This window comes from Syngnathus acus, chromosome 1 (genome assembly GCF_901709675.1).
Source record: "Syngnathus acus chromosome 1, fSynAcu1.2, whole genome shotgun sequence".
Taxonomy (NCBI): domain Eukaryota; kingdom Metazoa; phylum Chordata; class Actinopteri; order Syngnathiformes; family Syngnathidae; genus Syngnathus; species Syngnathus acus.
The window spans coordinates 6,250,757-6,271,470 of NC_051087.1; the positions used below are offsets into that span (position 1 = coordinate 6,250,757).

The window sequence follows — 20,714 nt, forward strand, 5'->3', positions numbered from 1 at the left end:
GGTAACCCGGAAACATTCCAAATATCTAACCAATCACAATCAGTCACTCGCCACCGCTCCTTAACGCACACTGTCAAGTCTCTACGTATGAAAGATTTATTTATTTTACCTACTAATTTAACTTATTCTCCTCGGTGTTAATGTGTATTTATCTGCTGCCTCTTTCCACAGTGATATGCTCTATGAATTGTTTGTCTGCACGTTTAACTAATTTACGCATGCCCCTTGACGTTGCTCGTCACCGGTACCAGTCATTGGCACCATGATAGCTAGCTGCACCTACTCACATAGAGCTTTTCTAAGATATACTTTAATACACATTTTGTATTTTGTTTCAGGTAAAGGGAAGCTGTTTTCATAGTCTGCTAACTAAGTCAATGTTTTGTAAATACCACTTCAACGATAACAGCAGTTAGCTGGCATGTAGTTAGCCATTCAGCTACAACCACGGTGCGCTGTATTTATTTTTATTTTTTAGAAGCAGCAACTTTTGTGACAGCTCATCTGCTAACTCTTCTGTGTTTTAATAGGTCACATCGTTATCTTTCAAGCAGTTTATTTCCTACCCTTTCCCCCCCTCCCAGGATGGCCGAAGACTCGATGGAAATAGATGACTCTCTTTACAGGCAAGGAAACGCCAGTTATTCACTGTTGATAGGGATCATCATTAACTCAACGTTACGGTGAAGGAGTGGGACATTACATAGTTGCCAAGAATAATGTGTTAGGTAACTACTGACATGTAAAAAAAAAAAAAAATTATAACATACAACTATCTTTTCCCCTTTGTACAGTCGCCAGCGCTATGTGTTGGGAGACAGTGCCATGCACCGAATGGCCCAGTCTGCTGTGTTTCTCAGTGGATTGGGAGGGCTGGGAATAGAGATAGGTAGGTTATTGCACCATAGTAACATAAACTCATTGACTACATTAGCTACACCAGCTGAGATTGTATTAGTTAGTGCCAATACAATAGCTTTATGAAAGATTCTGCTCTACAATTATTATGCACATTATTGTCACTCTTATTGTTTACAGTGGCCGAGAGCATGACTGCATCCTTCTAGTTATGCCAAATATTTTTATTTGCCACTGTGAGAGAAAATATTTAAAATGCATTGCTGTATAATCACGTTCTACTGCCCTCATAAAATTATTAAGAGTTATTTTATTTTAGCATGAAATTGTGCTAGTGTACATAAAGAAGAGTCCATTGTGTCTACTTCATACGTGACCCAGTAAATGGAGATCTGACTATTGGCGTCTTTGTTTTCACAGCAAAGAACATTGTCCTGGCTGGTGTGAAGGTAGGCACTGGTAATATTATGAATATGGTAGCATGGTGGGAGTAGTGGTTAAGTCAGTCAAGAGTTTCAAATCTTTGCTTAAGTCCTCCTATGTGGACTTTGCATGTTCTGTTTGTGCTTGTACTTCCGCCCATATCCTAAAATATCCTTGTTAGTTTAAGAACAATAGATGTGAATAAGTGGTTGTATCTACAGTATCTTTCTCAATTGCTGTAAGAGATAAGAAGTTCTGAGAATGTTGTGTACTGTATATACAGTCAGTCACCCTCCATGACACAAAGCAGTGTGAAACCTGGGATCAGGGCTGCAACTTCTTTATTCATAAAGAGGATGTGTTGAGCCAGCGGAAAAGGTAATAGCATCAGAGACGAGCCGTCTATATTTTCTCACCCATCACAGTGTTGAACATCCTTTTCGATCTTTCCTTAAGGGCAGAGGCAGTTTGCCCGCGAGTTGCGGAGTTGAACCCTTATGTCCATGTTGACACATCCGTCTCCGCTCTGGATGACAACACTGATCTCAACTTCCTCCAAAAGTATCAGGTATGTTAGATAAGATATGCAGGTCTGCATCATGGAATGACTAGAAAGTTCACTGAGTACAACTGCATCTGTTGATACTGGTTTGTTTAATTTCCTTTTTCCTAGTGCGTGATTCTGACTGAAGCCAGACTGAGTCTTCAGAAGAGAGTGAATGAGTTTTGCCACGCACAGCGTCCCCCCATCAGAGTAGGCCTTTGAAACACAATCCAACTACAACTGTTCTACCAAGGCAAATCACACAATTGTATGAAACGTTAACGCGAGCGACACTGTCTCGGCAGTTCATTGGCTGTGACACATATGGCATCTGTGTGCGGGTGTTCTGTGATTTCGGAGAGGAGTTTGAAGTGCTCGATCCCACCGGAGAAGAACCCAAGGAGATTTTCATCCAAAGCATCACTCATGTGAGCAGTTAAAATTTGACACTAATTATTTAGAGTGACTTTGGAGGACCAGGCTGAATTTTGATCATTGTTGCTCAGCAGTACTCTACTGATGCTACAAACTGTTGGGAGAATTTCTTTTATATATTTATTGTTTTGTGCACAGGACAATCCTGGTGTGGTCACCTGCCTGGACAACCAGCCTCATGGCCTTCAGACTGGCCAAATCGTCATCTTCAGAGAAGTCAATGGCATGATGGAACTCAATGGCACCACAAGACAGGTTTCAGGTATTTGTTTTTATCTCTGATGTTGACGGTGATGTTGAAGATAAGTGAGGAACTCATGTTCTTTTGTTTCTATTAGTCCTTTCCCCTCATAGTTTTGCAATCGGAGACACATCCCAACTACAAGAGTATGCACATGGCGGGTTTTTTGTCCTTGTGAAAACCCCAAAGATATACACATTTGTGAGTCAAATGCATTTAATAATAAATAATGGTTATTTCTTGAGAAAAATCTATTTTTGTTGGATCTGAACTTATCCGAAACATTTCAGGAAACACTCGAGCGACAGCTGTGGGATCCTCAGGTCTTGACTCCAGACTTCAGTAAACCAGAGGTGACAGATTTCAAATTAACCAGCTAATAGGGGAAAAGCGAATCGCAAATATGTAGCGGTGCCTCATCCCTAATTTCCTTGCCACCTTCCCATCAGGCACCCCTTCAGATCCATGCTGCCATGTTGGCTCTGGACACATTTCAGGAACAGCACAACAGACTTCCTAACACTGGGTAATCGAAACTTGCCTTTGTATGGAACACATTTGTGTGTGTATGCTTTTTCGTCTTGATTCATGAAAGATTGTACTTTCTGTCGCAAGCTGTTTACAGGATGCTGACACTCTACTCGTGTTAACTGAGGAAGTGAATGCAACACTCAGGAACAAAGTAAGTCCCGCCCCTCCCTCCACCAAACATGTTTGCATTGCAGAAGTATCAAATGTGCTATTCCCGCCTCTCTTATGTTTAGGCTCCTGTGAATGCAGAGTTGGTGCAATGGCTGGCGAGGACGGCGAGGGGGACTCTTCCTCCTTTAGCGGCTGCTGTAGGAGGCCTCGCCAGTCAGGAGGTTCTTAAAGCCATCACAGGGAAGTTTGCACCCCTGCAGCAATGGGTAGGGCATACTGTCCATATCTCAATAGCACTTGGCACAGTGACACGGATTTATTTGGGTTTATTTGTCTATGCTGTAGTTTTATCTGGATGCCATTGAGCTAGTAAAGCCACTTCAGTCTCTGCCTGCTGAAGAGTTTCTTCCTCGGGGAGACCGTTATGATGCACTGCGAGCTTGTATTGGCAAATCGTTGTGCGGGGAGCTGCACAAGCTCAGGGTCTTCATGGTATGTTTTGTCCAACTCTTTAAATAAATAAAAAATAAATAAAAAAAAAACTTGGATCAATTATTCAGATTATTTTGGGATGCATGCTCATTTTTCTCTCTCGCAGGTGGGCTGCGGTGCCATAGGCTGTGAAATGCTGAAAAACTTTGCACTGCTCGGAGTAGGACTGGCTCAGAGCTCGGGACAGGTGGACGCTTTACTTCTCCTACTTGACTTTAACCACATAGCTGACGTGCATTGATTTTTTTCTCACCATCTGAAAATGTGTTATTCCACATCTGCTCTTAGGTGTGTATCACAGATCCAGACCTCATAGAAAAGTCCAACCTGAATAGACAGTTTCTTTTCAGACCACAACATATACAGGTGAGATGATTATTATGATTAGTCTCCACATTTTCTATTCAAACTCCTATTTATTATTTATTTTGTTTGTATATTATTTCAAAATCATTTCTATTTACAAACATGCATATGTATTATATGGAGTTTTAAATTGAGTTATGAGCTTAATTATGGAACAAAATGCACCATGTTAAAATGTCCACAAATTGTAGTCAATATTGGTGTCCTATCCACTTACCCCAAACTCCGTACGGTATGTATATACTTTTCTTCTTCATTTCAGAAACCAAAGAGTACGACAGCAGCAGAAGCCACACTTAGGATCAACCCTGACCTGCAGTTGGATGCTCACCTCGATAAGGTGTGTCCTGCTACAGAGAGCATCTATAGTGACTCCTTCTACTCACGCCTGAACCTGGTGGTCACTGCACTGGACAATGTAGAGGCTCGAAGATACGTGGACAGGTAGGTCAAAACTAGCCTGCATCACCAAGCACTAATTACATTGTGCTCAATGATAAATAATTCATTATAATAATAACTTGGATTGTTATTGCACCTTTGAATGGGCCTCAACACATAGTTTATTTGGATGTTTTTCAGCCGCTGTGTATCCAATCAGAGAGCACTCCTGGACTCTGGGACAATGGGAACTAAAGGACACACCGAGATCATTGTGCCAAATTTGACCGAGTCCTACAATAGCCATGTGTGTATACGTGCAAACACACTTCCTGTAAATTTAAACTTTTCTTAAAGATACAGAGTGAATTTTTTTCCTAACTTTGTTTACCAGCGGGACCCCCCGGAGGAGGAAATTCCTTTCTGCACCCTCAAATCATTCCCTTCAGTCATAGAGCACACCATCCAGTGGGCCAGGGACAAGGTGGACCCCCGTAAAGCCCATCAGAATTTATTTCCGCATTATACCAAAGATTCTACTTACCTAACACTATTGTCCTCATTTCTTCTTTCCCATCCAGTTTGAAAATGCATTTGTCCAGAAGCCCTCCATGTACAACTCTTTCTGGCAGACGCACAAATCAGCTGAACATGTGCTACAGGTGCAAAACCAGACTTTTGTTACTACTCCACACAATGACCCATTTCTCTCCCAATTGGTTTTTAGAATGATCCCTTTACATTTGTGTACAGAGGATGCAGGCGGGTGAAAGTTTGGATGGCTCGTTTGAAGTTATTAAACTGCTCAACAGGCGTCCCCATTGTTGGGAACAGTGCATAACCTTGGCTCGGCTTAAATTTGAAAAGTATTTCAAGAGAAAGGTAAGATCATTATCTTTTTAAAGTGACATTTTTGACACTGCTCTTGTATTAGATATTGTTAGTGCATAATAAATGAAAAAAGGAATTTTGAGTGAAATGATCTCTTCACTTAGGCCCTGCAACTTCTGCACGCGTTCCCACTGGATACAAGGTTAAAAGATGGAAGTAAGTTTTCAACCAATTCCCATAGAAGCCTATTATGTACTTGGCAGCAAAGCACACCTCTATCTCTGTTTGTCAGGTTTATTTTGGCAGTCTCCCAAAAGACCGCCATCTCCCATCGATTTCGACTTAAAAGAACCCCTGTGAGTAAACCGCTTTGACATTACTGGTCTTATGTACCGCACAGTTCATCATACCTCACTGTTTCTTTCTTTCCCTACAGGCACTTTACCTTTATTGTCAGCACGGCCCGACTCTTTGCTGGAATTGATAACATTCCTTACTCAGAGGAGGTCAGTTGCTGACTTATTTACGTGCACGACCGTACGTGGCACATGCAACACGTACACAGACTGCGCCATTGCCGTTTGTCACTTTTCTTTCAGGATCTCAGTGAAGAGATTGTGGCTGAAATCCTGTCTCATGTGAAGATCCCCGAATACCAGCCCTCTGTCAAAGTATGACTCAATGTCACTTTGAAAGATTTAACCGTAACTGGTGATGAGCTCTGTTTATCTTTGCTCATCGCCGTTTTCACAGTGCATCGAAACAGATGAGGCGGCAAAGAAGCCGGATCAGTTGAAGATGCCTCTCAGCAGTGAAGAGGAGAGAGCAGCTATCGGGCAGCTACAATATGCCATTTCTGGCGACTTTGTTAAAGAAGGTACCTTAAGCGAAATGGCTTGTTTTTTTTTTAAGGCAGTACAAGTGTATGTTCTCATGTGATGTGTAGAGAGGTTGCGGATGTCGCCGCTGGATTTTGAGAAGGACGACGACAGCAACGGCCACTTAGATTTTGTCACATCGGCGTCCGCCCTCAGAGCCAACATGTACTCTATTGAGCCTGCCGACAGATTCAAGACCAAACGCATTGCCGGCAAGATCATACCTGCCATCGCCACGGCAACAGCAGCTGTGGCTGGACTGGTGAGAAGATGGCCTGATATAGTATCTAAAAAAAAAAACATCAATTTCTGATCATGCTTTTGTCGCGACAATCGTCACTCCGAGCATGTCCCATTACATCATGCAGTAGTTTGACACGCTCGATTGTTATGCCTTAGGTTTCCCTGGAGCTGATCAAGATAGTTGGAGGCTTTGGCTTTGAATCTTTGAAGAACTGCTTTTTCAATTTAGCCCTCCCTGTTGTAGTCTTCACTGAGCCAGCGCCTGTCAAACAGGCATTCATCAGGTAACACTATCTAGCCGGATCATTTTGTCTTACCAACCACAATTTGAGGTATGTTGAGCTTCGAGGCCCCAGAGATATTTACTCAACGACAGCACAGTGGAGTTATGGTTAGCCTTCACACATTCCGCCTCAAAAATATGCTGTGTGCACCCTGCCTCTGACCCTCATGATTAAAGTATTGTGGCATCCTCATGATGTGTCTTTCAGGGAGAACATCTCCTTTTCCATCTGGGACATCTGGACTATCAGCGGCCACGAGGACTTCACCTTGTCTGACTTCATAAATGCAGTCAGGGTGAGAAACACTTGCAATTTGCTGTCATTTCTGCAATGTTTACGATTGCCATTTCAGGAGAAGTATGGAATCGAACCCACGATGGTCGTCTATGGTGTGAAGATGCTCTATGTACCTGTGATACCAGGACACTCAAAGAGACTGAAACTGACGTGAGTGTTTCATTGAGAACATGTTATTTTATCGCCCTGATAGGCAATCAGACATTAATGAGCCAGTCTCCATTTTGGGTTAAAAAATAGCACTAAGGAAAGCAAATTTTAATCAGAGTTGGCTTTTTTACATCCCTCATTCTATTGTTTGATGCTAATTCAAAAAATGCTCTATTTGTTTCTCCTAGCACATAGAGATTTTTAGATATCTTTGCTTATTATTTGTAAGTTTAACTAGTTTAAGCTTGAAAATGACATCACAGTGCCTCAGGGCTTTGGTCACTTGAGGTTAGCAAGCCCGGGTTTTTTTTTTTTTTTTTTTTGCATGCAGGATGCAGAAGCTGATCAAGCCATCGGCGGGCCGACAGTACGTAGACCTCACGGTATCTTTTGCTCCGGAGAGAGCCGAAGAAGAAGACCTCGCCGGTCCTCCTGTTAGGTACTTCTTCAGCCGCGACGAGCCCATGCCTTGACGACATCCCGCTTCCTGTATCCTTCATGTATACCGTCAGAATGACGAGGAAGTGGTCGCTGTACACACCGCTCTTCCTCAGTTATGGTTCCTGGTTTTCATGCATCTGATCCAACCAGAACATGAAGGTCCCCGGGTAGCACTTAACTGTATTTGTGTACATACAGTATGTTCTCGTTTCTGGGGTTTTTTTTTTTTTACTCTGACGATAAGTTGGACAACTATGCTGATGCCTTAAGACTCCTTTTTTGTTTGTGGTACTAAAGCCTGATTTTGAAAAAGTGTTCAGACTCCCACCACACAGCACCAATTTTCTCATTTGTGAGTCGTTTTGGCCACATCTAAGGACAGTCGCGTTTGGTTTAGAGGTGTAACATACTAGTTATTTGTCATTTTCAACCATTTTAGCCACAGTTGTAACAAAAAAAGGTTTTACTCGTGTTTCCGAGCATTGTTCCATCATTGTCGTCGCTGCTTTCACTTCTACACTTGCTAATTAGTTGCAGAAGGACTTCAGTTAACATCTTTATACTGCTTCACCTCTGGAATCAAGAGCAACATTTTTCTAGATTTTATTTCTAGATTTCTGTTCTACCTGGTATGTCAATGTTGCATTTATTTACTTCTTGGTGTGTTGTGTGGATGAATTGTGAAGTTAAAGTCCTTTACGTGTTGCACATATTTGTTGAAAGCTTTTCTACAAGTGTTTTGAAGAGTGATTGTTGAAAAGTAATTTGGCGTTGAGTTCCACCTCTACACACAAACACGTTCTGTTTCACATTATTTGCAGTCAATATTCCGAATTACAAATCAAAACTGTCAGTGAGAAATGATGATAATGATGACACTCAATTCAGTGGTTCAATAAAGATGTGATCATGATTATTTTATTTCATTGCTTAGTGTCATGGATACAGATGTTAATAGTCAATTCAGTTTAAAAAAAATCTCAAATTGACAGCATTCAAATTGATATGTTCGCCCAGTTAATTGACATTTCATTCTTTACGCTGTGATTAAAAACATAAATATGACAGACAATAGCCACACAGAAAAGCACATTAAATATCCAAGTCCTGCAAATTCCCCCAGCTTGGTCCTGCCTTTACTTTGGCTTTTAGCTTCACATAAAGTTTTACTGCTGACTCCATCTCTCTCTTTACTATCTGAGCAACCTGGAAAACAATTGGAAAAACAATTACTTTACAATATCGTTAGGTATGACACGATAAAAACATTTCAATTCAAATATCACACTAATATCTTTGCAAAAGACAGAAATGTACAAGATCTCCTTTGAAAGTGCAGCTGTACCTTAGGTTGGTTTAGACGGGTGTAAATGTAGTTATCTCCAACACGTTCTTACCTGTATGAGATTCTCCTCTGCAGTTTCATAGAACAGTTCATCATGGAGCTGCAGGACAAAGTACGCCCCTCTCAAGTGTGCGCCTCTCCGAGGATGACTGTCTGTACCTACAGGAGACAGTTTTGTGTCACACATGCATATTACAGACACACAATAAGGTCTTGATTGCGAGCATGTTTGGTTATGTGTTACCTGCGCGTGTGTGCTGGTGAGAGAGTGGAGCTTTCGAGTATGTTTTTCTCAGCCGCTTGTGGATGTTGATGGTGGCGCGTTTAACAATGTCTGCTGCTGAGCCCTGGACAGTTGTGTTCACTGCTTGACGCTCCGCCTAGATATGAGTTATAAGTTATCAAGGGCTATGCATCATTATACATCACTGTCAATAAGATATATTCCATTTTGCATTTGCCTGTCTGCCATTCTGAACTATCTTGATGCTCATGATGCAAGAAACCGAAACAAAAAAAAGAGCTAATCTAAGTTTTTATTTTGTTAGCACAGCTAGATGAAAATTCTAGTTTTAGAAACGTTTCTGCTAAAAGTCTTTTAACGTGTTTTTTCCACAATACAGGGTAGTAACATATTTTTTTAAACTCGACTCGAATGCATACGTGTGCTTTGACATGAGGATTTGTGCTGGTGATTCCAGGAAGGTATCTGCGACGTCCCATAAGAGTCTGAACATAGCCATCCTTGATGCACTTCTTCACTGTTTCTTTGAGGAAACTATTGATCCCTACACACAGAGAACAATTTAATTACATCCAATGCAAGATTTTTTTTTTTTCAGAGAAATGAAGTGGAATTGACGACGATCTCTGCTCTAGTGTAAGAATATAAAATGGTACCTACCTTTGTATCTGGCCTTGAAACTCTCGATATAGCAGGCGGCATCGTTCTCCTCCACGTCCATCTGCTCTCCTAAAGACTTGGCCCCCATCCCGTAAATGATGCCGTAGCAAATCTGGAGAGAAACCAGACATGAGGGTTGAGTGATTTGGCCACGTTGTCACATGTAAGCGCTGAAGCACCTGTTTGGCTTGTTGTCTGAGGTTGTCGTTGACAGCGTCCGGGTCGACGCTTTTCCATTCGGCAGCGATACAGCGAAACACGTCGGCCCCCCCATTCAACACCTAGCATAGACACACACACAATCATTTATTTCTGCTTCTCTCAAGAGTTGACAATGTGCCTCGGTCCAGACCTGCAGCAGACGTTGATCTTTGGAAAGGTGAGCCAGCACTCTCAACTCCAGCTGGGAATAATCGACGGCCAATATCATCCCACCTGCAGCAAAACAAAGGTGAGCACAACAAATGTGAGACATAGGTGAAAAGGCACTACATGGACTGAAATGCATCACGGACCTGAGAAAGGCACAAAAGCGTGTCTCATGCTGACGGAAAAAGACGGGCCTCGATTGGCAGCATCACTGGGAACTGACGGAGCCAGAGAACGTCTCTTCCTTCTGCAGCATAACATTGTCTTATAACCTTTGCACTTTAAAAATTGCATTCTACTCCACCGCCATTCCAATTTAATTGTTGGGTCTTATTTTGAAATGTGACATACCCATATTTGCTCTTGTAGAGCCCATCTTGTGAAGGCGGGCTCTCTCCCACCACAGTGGGCATGTCAATGTCAAAGTCTTTGGGAACATTCTGTATATTAGGCTCTTTAAAGCTCACTCGACCTAAATCAATAGAAAAAAAGAATACAGAATATTTTCTAGGATGATCCAGATGCAGAGGCGTGACGTGTGGACCTGTAGCCGTGTGCGTCTGAGCTACGGGGTAGATTCTATCCATGGCCAGTGTAGTGTGGTACTGCTTCTCCCTCTGCAGCGGGAACACCACTTTAGTCAAAGCGTTGGTGATCCTCCTCCACTCCAGAATCACGCCTGGGAGCGGATGTAGAGGACGAAGCTTCTCTAGAACATCCTGAAAAGAGCAGTTGAGTTTAGAGGGACTCTTGTAAAGCTTTTTTTTTTTTTTGGGTAGGGGTTCACCTTAGTTGTGCTGAACTGCTTCCCGAGTCGAACTCTGCCTCCACCTCTGCGGGTGCGTCCGAGGGTTTTCTTGTTCTTCGACGGGGTCACGTCACCGTTTGGAGGCAGATGCAGCTCGAAGAACAGAATCTACAAAAGGACATGGACGATTTAAATTTTAATGGCACCTTCCAGAAGTGGAATAAAACACCATCTGACCTGCGCTATGTCATCGATACAAGTAAGGGAGAAGGTATGGCCCGCCAGATCGTACGCTTGTGATTCCAGCGCTGCCAGTTTAGCTTGCATCACATGCTTTTGTCTCTCACACTCCTCGACACTGAAGCCCACTCCGTTGAGTTCCAGCAGAGCCAGACACACCTGCGAAGGCATCTCCACGCTCCTAAAGGATTCTGGACAGGAAAGAACATGTGAGAGTTTCTCATAGTCACGATCCTTACATCTTAACCAGTCCTACCAAGCATGCCGTCTTTGTGGAGAAGAGTTCTGAGATGGTCCATGACGGTGTGTATGAGCACACTGGAGGTGGCCGCCCTTACGCGGGGACAGTAGGCATGTGCATTCCCGAGTCCGTCCAAAAGAGGGATCTCTTCTGGACAGTACACAGTGATCATATTGGCCAGAGTCCTCTCGTCAGTGCTCGGGTCTATCAGCCAGCATGCTACCTGGAGAAAAACATCAGAAAAGAAAGAACGCAAATGGTTTTTGTTTACTCCAGTTGAGGATGCCACTCCCCACCCAAATATCGTAGGTGGTCTTACCTTTGGGTCTTCACAGTTTCCCTCCAAGCTGATGCCGCAGCTCAACACCAGCTTCTTGTATACCTGTATGATGTCATACGCAACAACGGCGCCAGCTGAAGGTCGGCTGAGAAGAGCCTTCACATGCTCCAGCCTCTCACCCACTGGCAAACTGTCATCCAGATCCGGTGGGGCGAGACTTAAACTCAAACCTGAGAAGCAAAGAAAACTGGATGACCTCAATCCCGCGTGAGTGTGTGTGCGTGTGTGTACCTTTGTTCTGGTTTCGCTGAAAGGATATATAGAATGCATCTCTCGCTCCCCAGCAGACAGACAGTCCAATTAGCAGCAGTCCATTATTGCCTCTTACAGGAAAACCATCAGCATCATGGAGCTTCTCTTGTTCTGTATACACAACGGGCAAACACACTGTGCTCTGACTGGACTTATGGAACACACATTTCCCAGCAAATGCAAAACAAAATTGATTACCTCGCTTACGTTTCCCTTTTATTTCCTCTTTGGGCTCCTGCTGGTGTGCAACTTTTTCACAGGCCAAAGCCAAAGAAAAGCATTCTTTAGTTTTCCACTCCTTGATAAACGTCTCAAAAAGGCGCTTGTCACTTGAAACGTCGATGATGGAGAACACGTTACAGTTGCTGGGGGAGAGCGCGTCATCCTGGGAGAGCTGCAGAGAGAAGCCCTCGTAGGAGTCGGACGAGGCTTCGTCAGGAGAGAGACGTGGGTTCGGGTCTGCGGGAGACTGGGGTCGGGACCCGGATGTTCCCTCAGTGTGTTGCTGTGATTCCCGCGTCATATTTTTGGATTTAGAAAAAGCTCCTGGTATGTCACTCTTTTGACATTTTGCAGGTTTCCCAGGCAGGATGCCCAAGGGTGTCGATTGCTTGAGCGGTGGGACGGAGAGAGGTGAGTGTATAGATGTAGTGGTTAGCTTTATTCTGGGCGTCACAGGTGGTGTCTCCTGAGTGGGGGGTATCAAGTCACCAGCAGAACCCGGTCTCTCTGGTGCCTCTCTTGGTGCTTCAGGCTGAACAGAATCTGATTGGCGCTTTGTATTGAAAGACTTTGGGCATTTTCTCCTCCCTTGAAGAGACTTTTTAGGAGTCTCTACATTGCTTGAAGGAGGAATTTGCTTATTATTGTCTATGTGGGCCAAAGTACAATTTTCCACAGGTTGATCAGAAAAACTGGGCCAGCAATCAAAGATCTCCTGCAGACCAGGACTGCAATAAAGGTTTCTCTGTGGTGATTGTTTAGAAATGACATCATCTGATGGTACAGTGATGAGTTCACCTGCCTGTTCCTTCTTGTCGCATTCCTCACTCAGCCTTGTTTGCGGCTCAGCTTGCGCAGATGATAGGTGCTCCTCAGGATGAACGTCACTTTCCAGTTGAACGGCCTGCTGCCTCTCCAGAAAATGCTCACCCGCTAGTAAAGAGTTGCCCCACTCCGACAGATTGAAAAAAGACTCACCCCACTGGATCGCTTCATGCTTCTCAGCCTCCTGGGTGACGAGGAGCTCGTTGTGACGTCTCTCCTGGGGGGACAATCGAGGGTGGATGCTTCTCACTTCCTGGCTGACCTGCTCCCTGTCAGCTGATCCAGCCTGGTCCGTTTGGTGTAGAGAGTTCTCATACAGGCTGTCGAACAAGAAGCTGCTGCTTCTGTTTGGTTCCTCCACAGCAGCAGTAGTACCGGAATTACGGTCAAGCACATTATTGTCAGCAGAATTCTGCGGAAACATCACAACCCTTCTTAGCTACCGTTTATTTCAAAGGAGCCGTTGTCTGTTAGCTCAGAGTCTGTTAAATCGAGGTTCCAGTGTATTTATTTGTTTTTAGTATCACTTGGTGGAAACAAATCAATGATGATAGCATCACTCACCTGATGACTGGTGTCAAGGATGAGCTCCATCTGGCTGTCGGTCAGAGAACTACTAAAAAGGGGGCATTTGCCGTTCAGGCCTTGAAGTCCCGCACTTCCTCCGTCTTCGTTACGCTGCTCCACAATAGCTGCCATTGTCTCCGTTTGAATACGACCTCTGTCATTCAAATGTCCATCATTTCCAGCAGCGTGTTCTAATTCTGGCTGGACAATTATCCGTTCAGTCTGAGTGTCCAATTCAAAACTGTCACCAAACGTCTCTTCATTTCGATCCTCACCGGCATAGAGCTCTGGAGATGAACACATGGCCGCCTCCGCAGCCTCCACTCTCCCACGCTCGGTCTCAGGTGAGAATAATGGAGCTGAAGAAGGACGAGAAGAGTCTGACGTGTCTACTTGTTTATCCAGAGGAAGTTTGCTGAGAGCTTCTTGAGCGGGGTCGGGTGCAAAGTCAGCAGCATGTGAAGTCAGCCCGGTCGAGTCTTGTTGCTTTGTGTCAGTTTGTATGGATTGAAGGACTTTGTTTAAGATCCTCGAATGCTTCAGTTTCCCTGGCTTCATCGGTGATACGCCAAGCCTAGAAGCATCATCAGTGTCTGATGTCTTTGTGCGAACGCTTGGATCTTCTTCGAACCTAGAACTTGGTGCTCTCAAGCGAGGAAAAGGCATGACAGGGAGATCTGGTTCAGGAAGTTTTGGAAGTTGAAGGATCGGGCTGGACATAATCTCAGCCAGTTCTTGTGTTATATTTCTAACTGGCTGATGTTTTTGCTTTCTGACTGAAACTTGAATTGTGACTCCTTCCTGCACTGATTTCACCTCCTGGCTTGTCAACTCTCTTTTTTCCAGATTATCTACATTTCCTGATTCTCCATCTTGGGATTCCTTTCTCTGTATATTTTTTTTTTCTTTCACACTGCATGCAAGAACCTCATGGCCTGATGTTTCCATCGTCGTCGTGTCTTTCTTGCTTTGCTTCTCTAGATGTGTCTCGATACCACTCATGTCAGATTTGCATTTCCCGTGATCTCGTCTAGGTTCAGCATCCACCATCTTATTTGGCTGAACATCAGCTTTCTCTTGTTGGTTTCGAACACCATCAGTCTGATCTTGGACAGCGGGCGAAGCACGGGGAAGCGTTGCTGGGTCCCACTGAATGCCCAGTTGTGCCAAGTCTCCCTGAAGAAGGCGCTTTGCCTCCGACACAATGACAACGGCCGCTTCCTGCTCAGTCAGAGCCCGCCCGCCGGTCGCCCACACGCAACGAAGGTTCCTTCGCTCCACAGCCTCCACTTCGCTCTCATCCACTGCACGCTTGGAGCTGAGAAAGGACAGTAAGGCTCAACAGACCTTTTTTTTTTTTTTGTGAACCGCGATTCGTACCCATTTTTCCACAAGTAAACCATCCTACCTCTTAAACGGGACAGCGTTCCTCAGTGCTTTCTCCACATCCGCCACCGAAGCCCTGGCTAGCTCGGCAACAGTGGTCAAGCCTTGTACATAGAACGCTCGTGCCCTTGTCGCAGTCAGAAGGGAAACCCTTACCAAGTCCACGAGCTCACGCTGGACGCCGAAGCTCAGTCTGGTCTGGTACTGAGACAGCAGCAGCTCCATGTTGCCCCAGCCCAGACGCCTGCAGAACATTGTCACCATACCTGAGGGATGAATACAGCAGCCATTAAAAAATAATGTTATGCCTTTTGGGAGATTTAAACATCTTGACGGAACAGAATTTGACGAAGTAATTTATATCAAGTATTTTCTTGTTTTCTCATCCATTCATGAGTACCTGCATATGTGGCAGCAGACTGTTGAAGAGACTGCAACTGCCCGCGATTGCAACTATATTTTGAGGCCACTGCTCCCAAAGGTACCTCGTTCACTAGATCCTGCAGGACGAGTGTGGTGAAGAACCTGAAAAGGGATACCAAAAAATTGAAGGTTTTTTTTTTTTATTCATGGAAACGGCTTTTAAATTAGTATATAAATTTGGTAAGCATCCACAATTTGGAGACTATCTCAACTTTGCAATTTTCTCCTAAAGAAGAATGTATTAGCTTTAAGCTAACTTTGCGCTTCTGCATTCCATCAATCAGCGCATCTTGTAATCATAGCGTGCGTCTTTAAATAAACGTATGTAATACCTTTTATGAATTGCCATTTGTCTGCGCTGCTTTTCAGTCTTGGCGACAAGTTTCCCGCCGACAGAGCGAGCCAGGAACCCTTCCTGGATGCCCACCAACTCGGCCACTCGCTTCATCGATGAGGAAAGCTGCTCCCACAGACAGAAGAACTGATACCAATCTATTGTAGTCCACTCCGCATACAATGGAGTGATCTGGTGGGGTAAGTTTGCAATTAATAACATTGATACATTTACATTTGAGATACGGAATACGCTTGAGAAGATGTTAAGGGATTCTCAGTTGTGCATTTATTGGTATAAAGTGGGTTGGGAAAACTTATTATAATCAATACCAGATAGAGAACGTGCAGGTCATTTTCCAGCACAAAGCCCTTCATAGCCCGCTGTAGATCTGCAAATATTCCCAGCGCCTCAGTAGGAGAGAGGGAGGACGACATAGTGGCAGCGCCGAGTTGTGTGGGACAGTATTGCTCCTCTGGAAATGCATCAGTGGATAAAAAGGATTTATTTACAATATAGCTAAGGAAGCCAAACAGACCAATTTTTTGTTCTTTTGACTATGCTATAATGACTTCTCAATCTCCTATTACTGAACCAAAACATCTGCTTCAGAAAAACACTTTTGAACACAACTGACCTTCACCTTCCTTTTGGACGCTGATAAATTCATTCTCCATGAGCCATTCGACACAGGCCTCAATTGCCCCCTTATTGCTCGCTTCCTCACACTCCTCTTTGCTGTTGCATTTCATGCTGGCAGCCAGAAGTGAACATGAAGCATACAACCTCACATCCTGAGGCGTGCGAGCTACTCCTCCCACGATGATCTGTAAAGTTAAGGGTGATGTAATAATATGACAAAGATGTAGCGACATTGCGTGACGATCGGACCTCCAGAATGGCTCGCAGCATGCTGGTGTTGACACCTTCGCCCTCCCTTCTGACCAAGCAGCTCTTGATTGGCTGAAGATGACCTCTGAGGAGACTAATACCTTTCTGACGTTCCACCTCCTTACACACCAGCACACTCTCACCTGGATTGAGGGAAACACTCATGATTCAACAAAACGTGATTGTCTTTTGGGGTGTTGTCCAAATACTTTCATACCCGTTGTGTCCACTCCTTTCCTCCCTGCACGTCCAGCCATCTGTTTGTATGTGAGCGGATCCAGCAGGTGTCCATTAAAGGTCGGGGTTCGAATGATGACCCTGCGGGCAGGGAGGTTGACCCCTGACGAGAGAGTGGAGGTGGCGGCCAAGACCCTGACCGTGCCCTGACGGAAAGCTCCCTCCAACACGTCACGTTCGTCAAATGTCAAACCTGCAGAGACCCATTTTTATTCCCACTCAGCAGAGGAGATTAAAATTTTTGGTTCAGTCGTGTTTTCTTTGTGTATTTACCAGCATGGTGAAAGGCCACTCCCCACGGCACAGAACGCTTTAGAGTCGGATCCAATCCTGCTGGAGTCCGACTCAACTGGGCTATGACATCCACCAGACCCTCCTGATCCAAGCACACTGCTTGGAGCTCTGAATCGCCGTCACGTTCTGGAATACATTTATGTAAGTAATACAGTGAACATTTGCATATTTGCAGTTTCTAAACTAGCCTATATTATTTGCTGAGAAACTAAATGTTGTCGTGAATTGAGGGAATCAATTAATACAAACACGAGTGGGCTGCCGCCATTTTGTGGCATTTAGTGGCAATTAAACACCCGTTGTGAGGGCCTCGATTTTCGTTCTTTATGGAAAACGTGTGAACCATGACCAACCAGTATGTTTGAGGTTGTAGAACTCTCTGGCGATACTGTCGGCCAGTTTCTCACACCAGTTCTTGGAGGGGCAGAACAGCAACACGGAATGTCCCTCCCGCACCGTCTCATAACACAAACTGATAATGTGCTCATCATCGCCCTTAAAGAACGAACAGCATCAACGATTAAAACGTTTTTTTGTTTTTAATCGAGTCACACATTAACCGACGCTCACTATCATTTACCTTTGTCGGGAGTGCTGGAGTGAACTTTCGAACCACAGTGAGGCTCTTGTCGTAGATGTTGCAGCCCACTTTCAGATGCTCCTGCAAGGGCACCGGTCTGTAGTCGGTCTGGTAAAGCTCTGCGCCTAACCAGTTGGCCAGGAGGGATAAATTGGGCAAGGTGGCACTCATACCTACGATCTGCACCCCTTCAGAAAGCGACCTATCAAAACAGGAAATCTGTCTGAAATAAAAGAATGCACCCAAACACACTCACACACAGAAGACACAAACCCAGCTGAATTTAGCTTCTGCGCAACGTAGCGAATTTTGGTCAAGAGAAGTTCAAGTAGATATCCTCTTCCGGAATCTCCAACCATGTGCAACTCATCCACCACGACCATACCTAGAGGCACAAATATAAACCCGGGAAAAGTCACACGTGATCACCGCTTGCAAGCTGGCTTTTACAGCTGTATTACCTAATAAAGCCATATTGCCTTCTTCTATTAGTCTGTTGATGAGAGAGTTGGCCTTCTCTATGGTGCATACAGCCACGTCCACAGCGGCAAAACCACCGGCAGCTGATGTGCTTCCCATGAAGCCATCCACTCGCACGCCAGCTTCTTGAAATACGCTCTGAGAGGCCACAGAACTGTTTGAACAACATTGACACAAGAGCATCATTTTGCATAATTTGCCTCCCACTTTTCACCTGAAGGTAGTGCATCTTCTCTTTGGCCACAGAAACAAACGGCAAAATCAAGAGAGCTTTTCTTTTCGTCTCCAACACACGCTTCAGCATCAGCAACTCCGACACCATAGTCTTTCCAGCGCTAGTAGGAGCTATAAAATGAGAATACATTTTTTAAAAAAAGAAATCTTTAAAGTGACTTGTTTTAACGCAGCAGAAGTCTTACCAGAGTAGACCAGGTTACCTCCCTGCAGAACTTGACCAAGGCTGAGGCATTGAGCCTGCCAGTCAAACATGCGGGTTACTCCGTGTTTGTTGTAACACTTCAAGACTGGGGTGGGTAAACCCCAACTGGATAACAACAGCTTGTCCGATTGTGACTCAGGAACACACAAAGCCAAGCCTATGCAGTTGAGAGCACATAGAGAAATCTCAGTAAAATGGGAGGAGTTCATCCAGAACCAAAAAAATCCATCATGTTGATCTTTGGATGTTTTACCCGACTGATGTGAGGTGTCACTGAAAGTCCACTGCTCTAAGCCGCTGGGAATCGTCAGCACAGAGATGGACTGATTCTGTGATGATTGCTGCAGTTTGGACCTCTTCACAGCAGCAGCCATGTGCTTGGGACTGAACAAGATGTGGTCTCCAGAAATATTAGGAGATGGACCTGCATTCGTATTCTCATGTCCCTTTTTTTTCCTGTTATACACACGCTTCCGCCTTCTGAAATACAAATAATAAGACATCACCAGTAAAAAGCTTATATATGAGATGAGTGCAAGTTAAGACTCACAAAGTAGATGTTTCAGCCCCTCTGTGACGTTTTGTATATTTTTTGCGACATGCAGGAGCTGCTGCTAAATTGTTGCTCTTCTGACACCCTGCAGGCGGTGATTCCGCCAAGTCCTCACTGAAGAGAAGCCGATGAGCGAGGTCTTTGCAATTTGCTCTCCTAGTAAGTTTCTTGCCATTTTCTTCCCAGTTATTTTCCCGAATGCTGAGAAGTTCCTCGTCTTCAGAAACGCGTGCCTTTTTCTGCGCGTCAGATGCATTATTTCCTGGGTCGTCCACTTGCAGGATCTCGGCATCAAGAGCCAGCGTGGACTCTCCGACTGCAACACCCTACAGGATGGAATCAAGAGACCTCTTGTGAGAGAAGATACAGAATATAAATACAGTATACTCATGTGCAACTCACCATTGTGCCATTGTGACTGTGAGCTGGATCATCGCTGGTAAATCGGATCGGGAAAAGTTATCACATATCTCCATAAACGCTTGAAATCATTTTACATCTTTTTTAAAAGCTCCAAAAGAAAACTTACATCTTTTTCTTCTTGATCTTGTGCATTCCCATGTAGCATTTTCTTTTCAAAGGAGGACCACCAAGCGCACTCATGTTGTGCTGATTTTGATGATCGTGTTTGAAGATTGCCGTTATTTAACATGACATCGGATTGTTTCCCGTCGCCGGTTTATAAACAACTCTGCAACTCTTTTATCGTTTCACGGAAAATAGTCCGACGGGAAATAAGACTCGCACGTAAAGGTTCCTGGACGATTTCGACATGCGTACACTGTATCTTATAACAGTAAGATAACATTTTATAACTCAAATCATTGGCTGTGGGCAGAATATTTGCTGCATACATTTTGTCGTTGTCCTGTGTGTGTGTGAGAGAGAGCGCGTGCGCGCTTGTGATTTAATTCATTCGGATTTGACAGGCTTGGTGCAACACTATTCTCTGCAAGTGCATCGAATGTACAAGATATGTTATTGTCATTTTGCATTGACTTTAAAGTTGGATGTTTAAGGCCCTATGGGAAATTTCCCTTGGGCCACAAAATGACTCGCTACGCCTTTGCGCGTGAAACAACGTGTTGGAGCTTGTCTGTCATGGGGAGAAGAAGGGTGTGAGCACTGAGCAGGCAGTGGGTGGGCGTACCTCCTCCGCCCCGCCCCGCCCCGCCCTCTACCCGTTGAGACTACTGATGTGCATTCCAGTTCTTTTAGGTGAACTGAATCTTTAGAATCAGTTCACTCGAAAGTTTCGTTCAAACGAATCGTTCAATGAATCCCCCCCCCCTAACCCTAACCCTAAAACACACACACAAACAATGATACGGCTTTTCTTTTTCTTTTTTATCCAGGAAACAACCCATACACATCAAACAATACAACTACCCCCCCCCCCCCAATTATTATATATAATAATAATTGGCTCGGGGTAATTAACATATTTCTTTCTATAATACAACACTTACACACTGATCCGTTGGCAACAGTCTCTCACCCGGTCGTGAACGGGAAGTTGCGTCACTGAACTGAAAAAA

General features: G+C 44.4%; 2 protein-coding genes and 1 long non-coding RNA gene across 6 annotated transcripts; 2 read left to right on the plus strand and 1 right to left on the minus strand.

Moving 5' to 3' along the window:
* Nucleotides 1-11: 11 nt before the first annotated feature.
* uba6 (ubiquitin like modifier activating enzyme 6) lies at nucleotides 12-8,427 on the plus strand. 3 transcript variants are annotated; one of them, XM_037256634.1, is made up of 32 exons: nucleotides 12-85; nucleotides 531-626; nucleotides 795-889; nucleotides 1,279-1,307; nucleotides 1,565-1,659; nucleotides 1,738-1,849; nucleotides 1,955-2,035; nucleotides 2,131-2,253; nucleotides 2,399-2,522; nucleotides 2,599-2,702; nucleotides 2,792-2,854; nucleotides 2,951-3,027; nucleotides 3,117-3,183; nucleotides 3,266-3,409; nucleotides 3,489-3,635; nucleotides 3,742-3,822; nucleotides 3,924-4,001; nucleotides 4,264-4,445; nucleotides 4,584-4,689; nucleotides 4,777-4,866; nucleotides 4,964-5,044; nucleotides 5,136-5,264; nucleotides 5,378-5,429; nucleotides 5,506-5,569; nucleotides 5,650-5,719; nucleotides 5,813-5,884; nucleotides 5,967-6,090; nucleotides 6,160-6,353; nucleotides 6,491-6,618; nucleotides 6,826-6,913; nucleotides 6,971-7,065; nucleotides 7,397-8,261. In XM_037256634.1, exons 2-32 carry the CDS (start codon nucleotides 586-588, stop codon nucleotides 7,536-7,538), a joined length of 3,078 nt encoding a protein of 1,025 aa, XP_037112529.1. In that variant the 5' UTR covers nucleotides 12-85; nucleotides 531-585; the 3' UTR covers nucleotides 7,539-8,261. The 3 variants fall into 3 exon arrangements, with proteins under 3 accessions (XP_037112529.1, XP_037112545.1, XP_037112537.1); XM_037256650.1 differs by lacking the exon at nucleotides 12-85 and adding an exon at nucleotides 316-338 and having other exon boundaries at nucleotides 7,397-8,427; XM_037256642.1 differs by lacking the exon at nucleotides 12-85 and adding an exon at nucleotides 317-450 and having other exon boundaries at nucleotides 7,397-8,427.
* On the minus strand, nucleotides 8,398-19,892 carry polq (polymerase (DNA directed), theta). Of its 2 annotated transcripts, none has more exons than XM_037256620.1 (35): nucleotides 19,706-19,892; nucleotides 19,579-19,612; nucleotides 19,174-19,502; nucleotides 18,877-19,103; nucleotides 18,604-18,780; nucleotides 18,399-18,529; nucleotides 18,166-18,322; nucleotides 17,978-18,089; nucleotides 17,705-17,906; nucleotides 17,478-17,619; nucleotides 17,104-17,250; nucleotides 16,811-17,023; nucleotides 16,594-16,736; nucleotides 16,340-16,529; nucleotides 16,035-16,177; nucleotides 15,701-15,894; nucleotides 15,346-15,470; nucleotides 14,968-15,211; nucleotides 13,557-14,877; nucleotides 12,144-13,404; nucleotides 11,925-12,056; nucleotides 11,673-11,863; nucleotides 11,369-11,576; nucleotides 11,110-11,303; nucleotides 10,912-11,040; nucleotides 10,669-10,843; nucleotides 10,476-10,596; nucleotides 10,271-10,371; nucleotides 10,108-10,190; nucleotides 9,935-10,036; nucleotides 9,756-9,867; nucleotides 9,515-9,639; nucleotides 9,096-9,231; nucleotides 8,904-9,004; nucleotides 8,398-8,712 (listed from the first exon to the last, which is right to left on the minus strand). In XM_037256620.1, exons 1-35 carry the CDS (start codon nucleotides 19,777-19,779, stop codon nucleotides 8,599-8,601), a joined length of 7,590 nt encoding a protein of 2,529 aa, XP_037112515.1. In that variant the 5' UTR covers nucleotides 19,780-19,892; the 3' UTR covers nucleotides 8,398-8,598. The 2 variants fall into 2 exon arrangements, with proteins under 2 accessions (XP_037112515.1, XP_037112506.1); XM_037256611.1 differs by having other exon boundaries at nucleotides 8,904-9,010.
* LOC119125850 lies at nucleotides 17,140-19,704 on the plus strand. The gene is made up of 2 exons (XR_005098535.1): nucleotides 17,140-17,265; nucleotides 19,268-19,704. It is a non-coding gene; the product is annotated as an uncharacterized LOC119125850 (long non-coding RNA).
* Nucleotides 19,893-20,714: the final 822 nt, after the last annotated feature.

Excerpts from the sequence above, each read along its gene's own strand:
- polq (XM_037256611.1), bottom strand. The coding sequence starts at position 19,779 with ATGAGTGCGCTTGGTGGTCCTCCTTTGAAAAGAAAATGCTACATGGGA. Across the intron at positions 19,104-19,173 it reads GGGGCTGAAACATCTACTTT|AAGGCGGAAGCGTGTGTATA; the intron begins GTGAGTCTTAAC and ends TTTGTATTTCAG. Across the intron at positions 12,057-12,143 it reads AAAAGGGAAACGTAAGCGAG|AACAAGAGAAGCTCCATGAT; the intron begins GTAATCAATTTT and ends TTGTGTATACAG.
- uba6 (XM_037256634.1), top strand. The coding sequence starts at position 586 with ATGGCCGAAGACTCGATGGAAATAGATGACTCTCTTTACAG. Across the intron at positions 3,823-3,923 it reads TGGCTCAGAGCTCGGGACAG|GTGTGTATCACAGATCCAGA; the intron begins GTGGACGCTTTA and ends ATCTGCTCTTAG. Across the intron at positions 7,066-7,396 it reads TCAAAGAGACTGAAACTGAC|GATGCAGAAGCTGATCAAGC; the intron begins GTGAGTGTTTCA and ends TTTTGCATGCAG.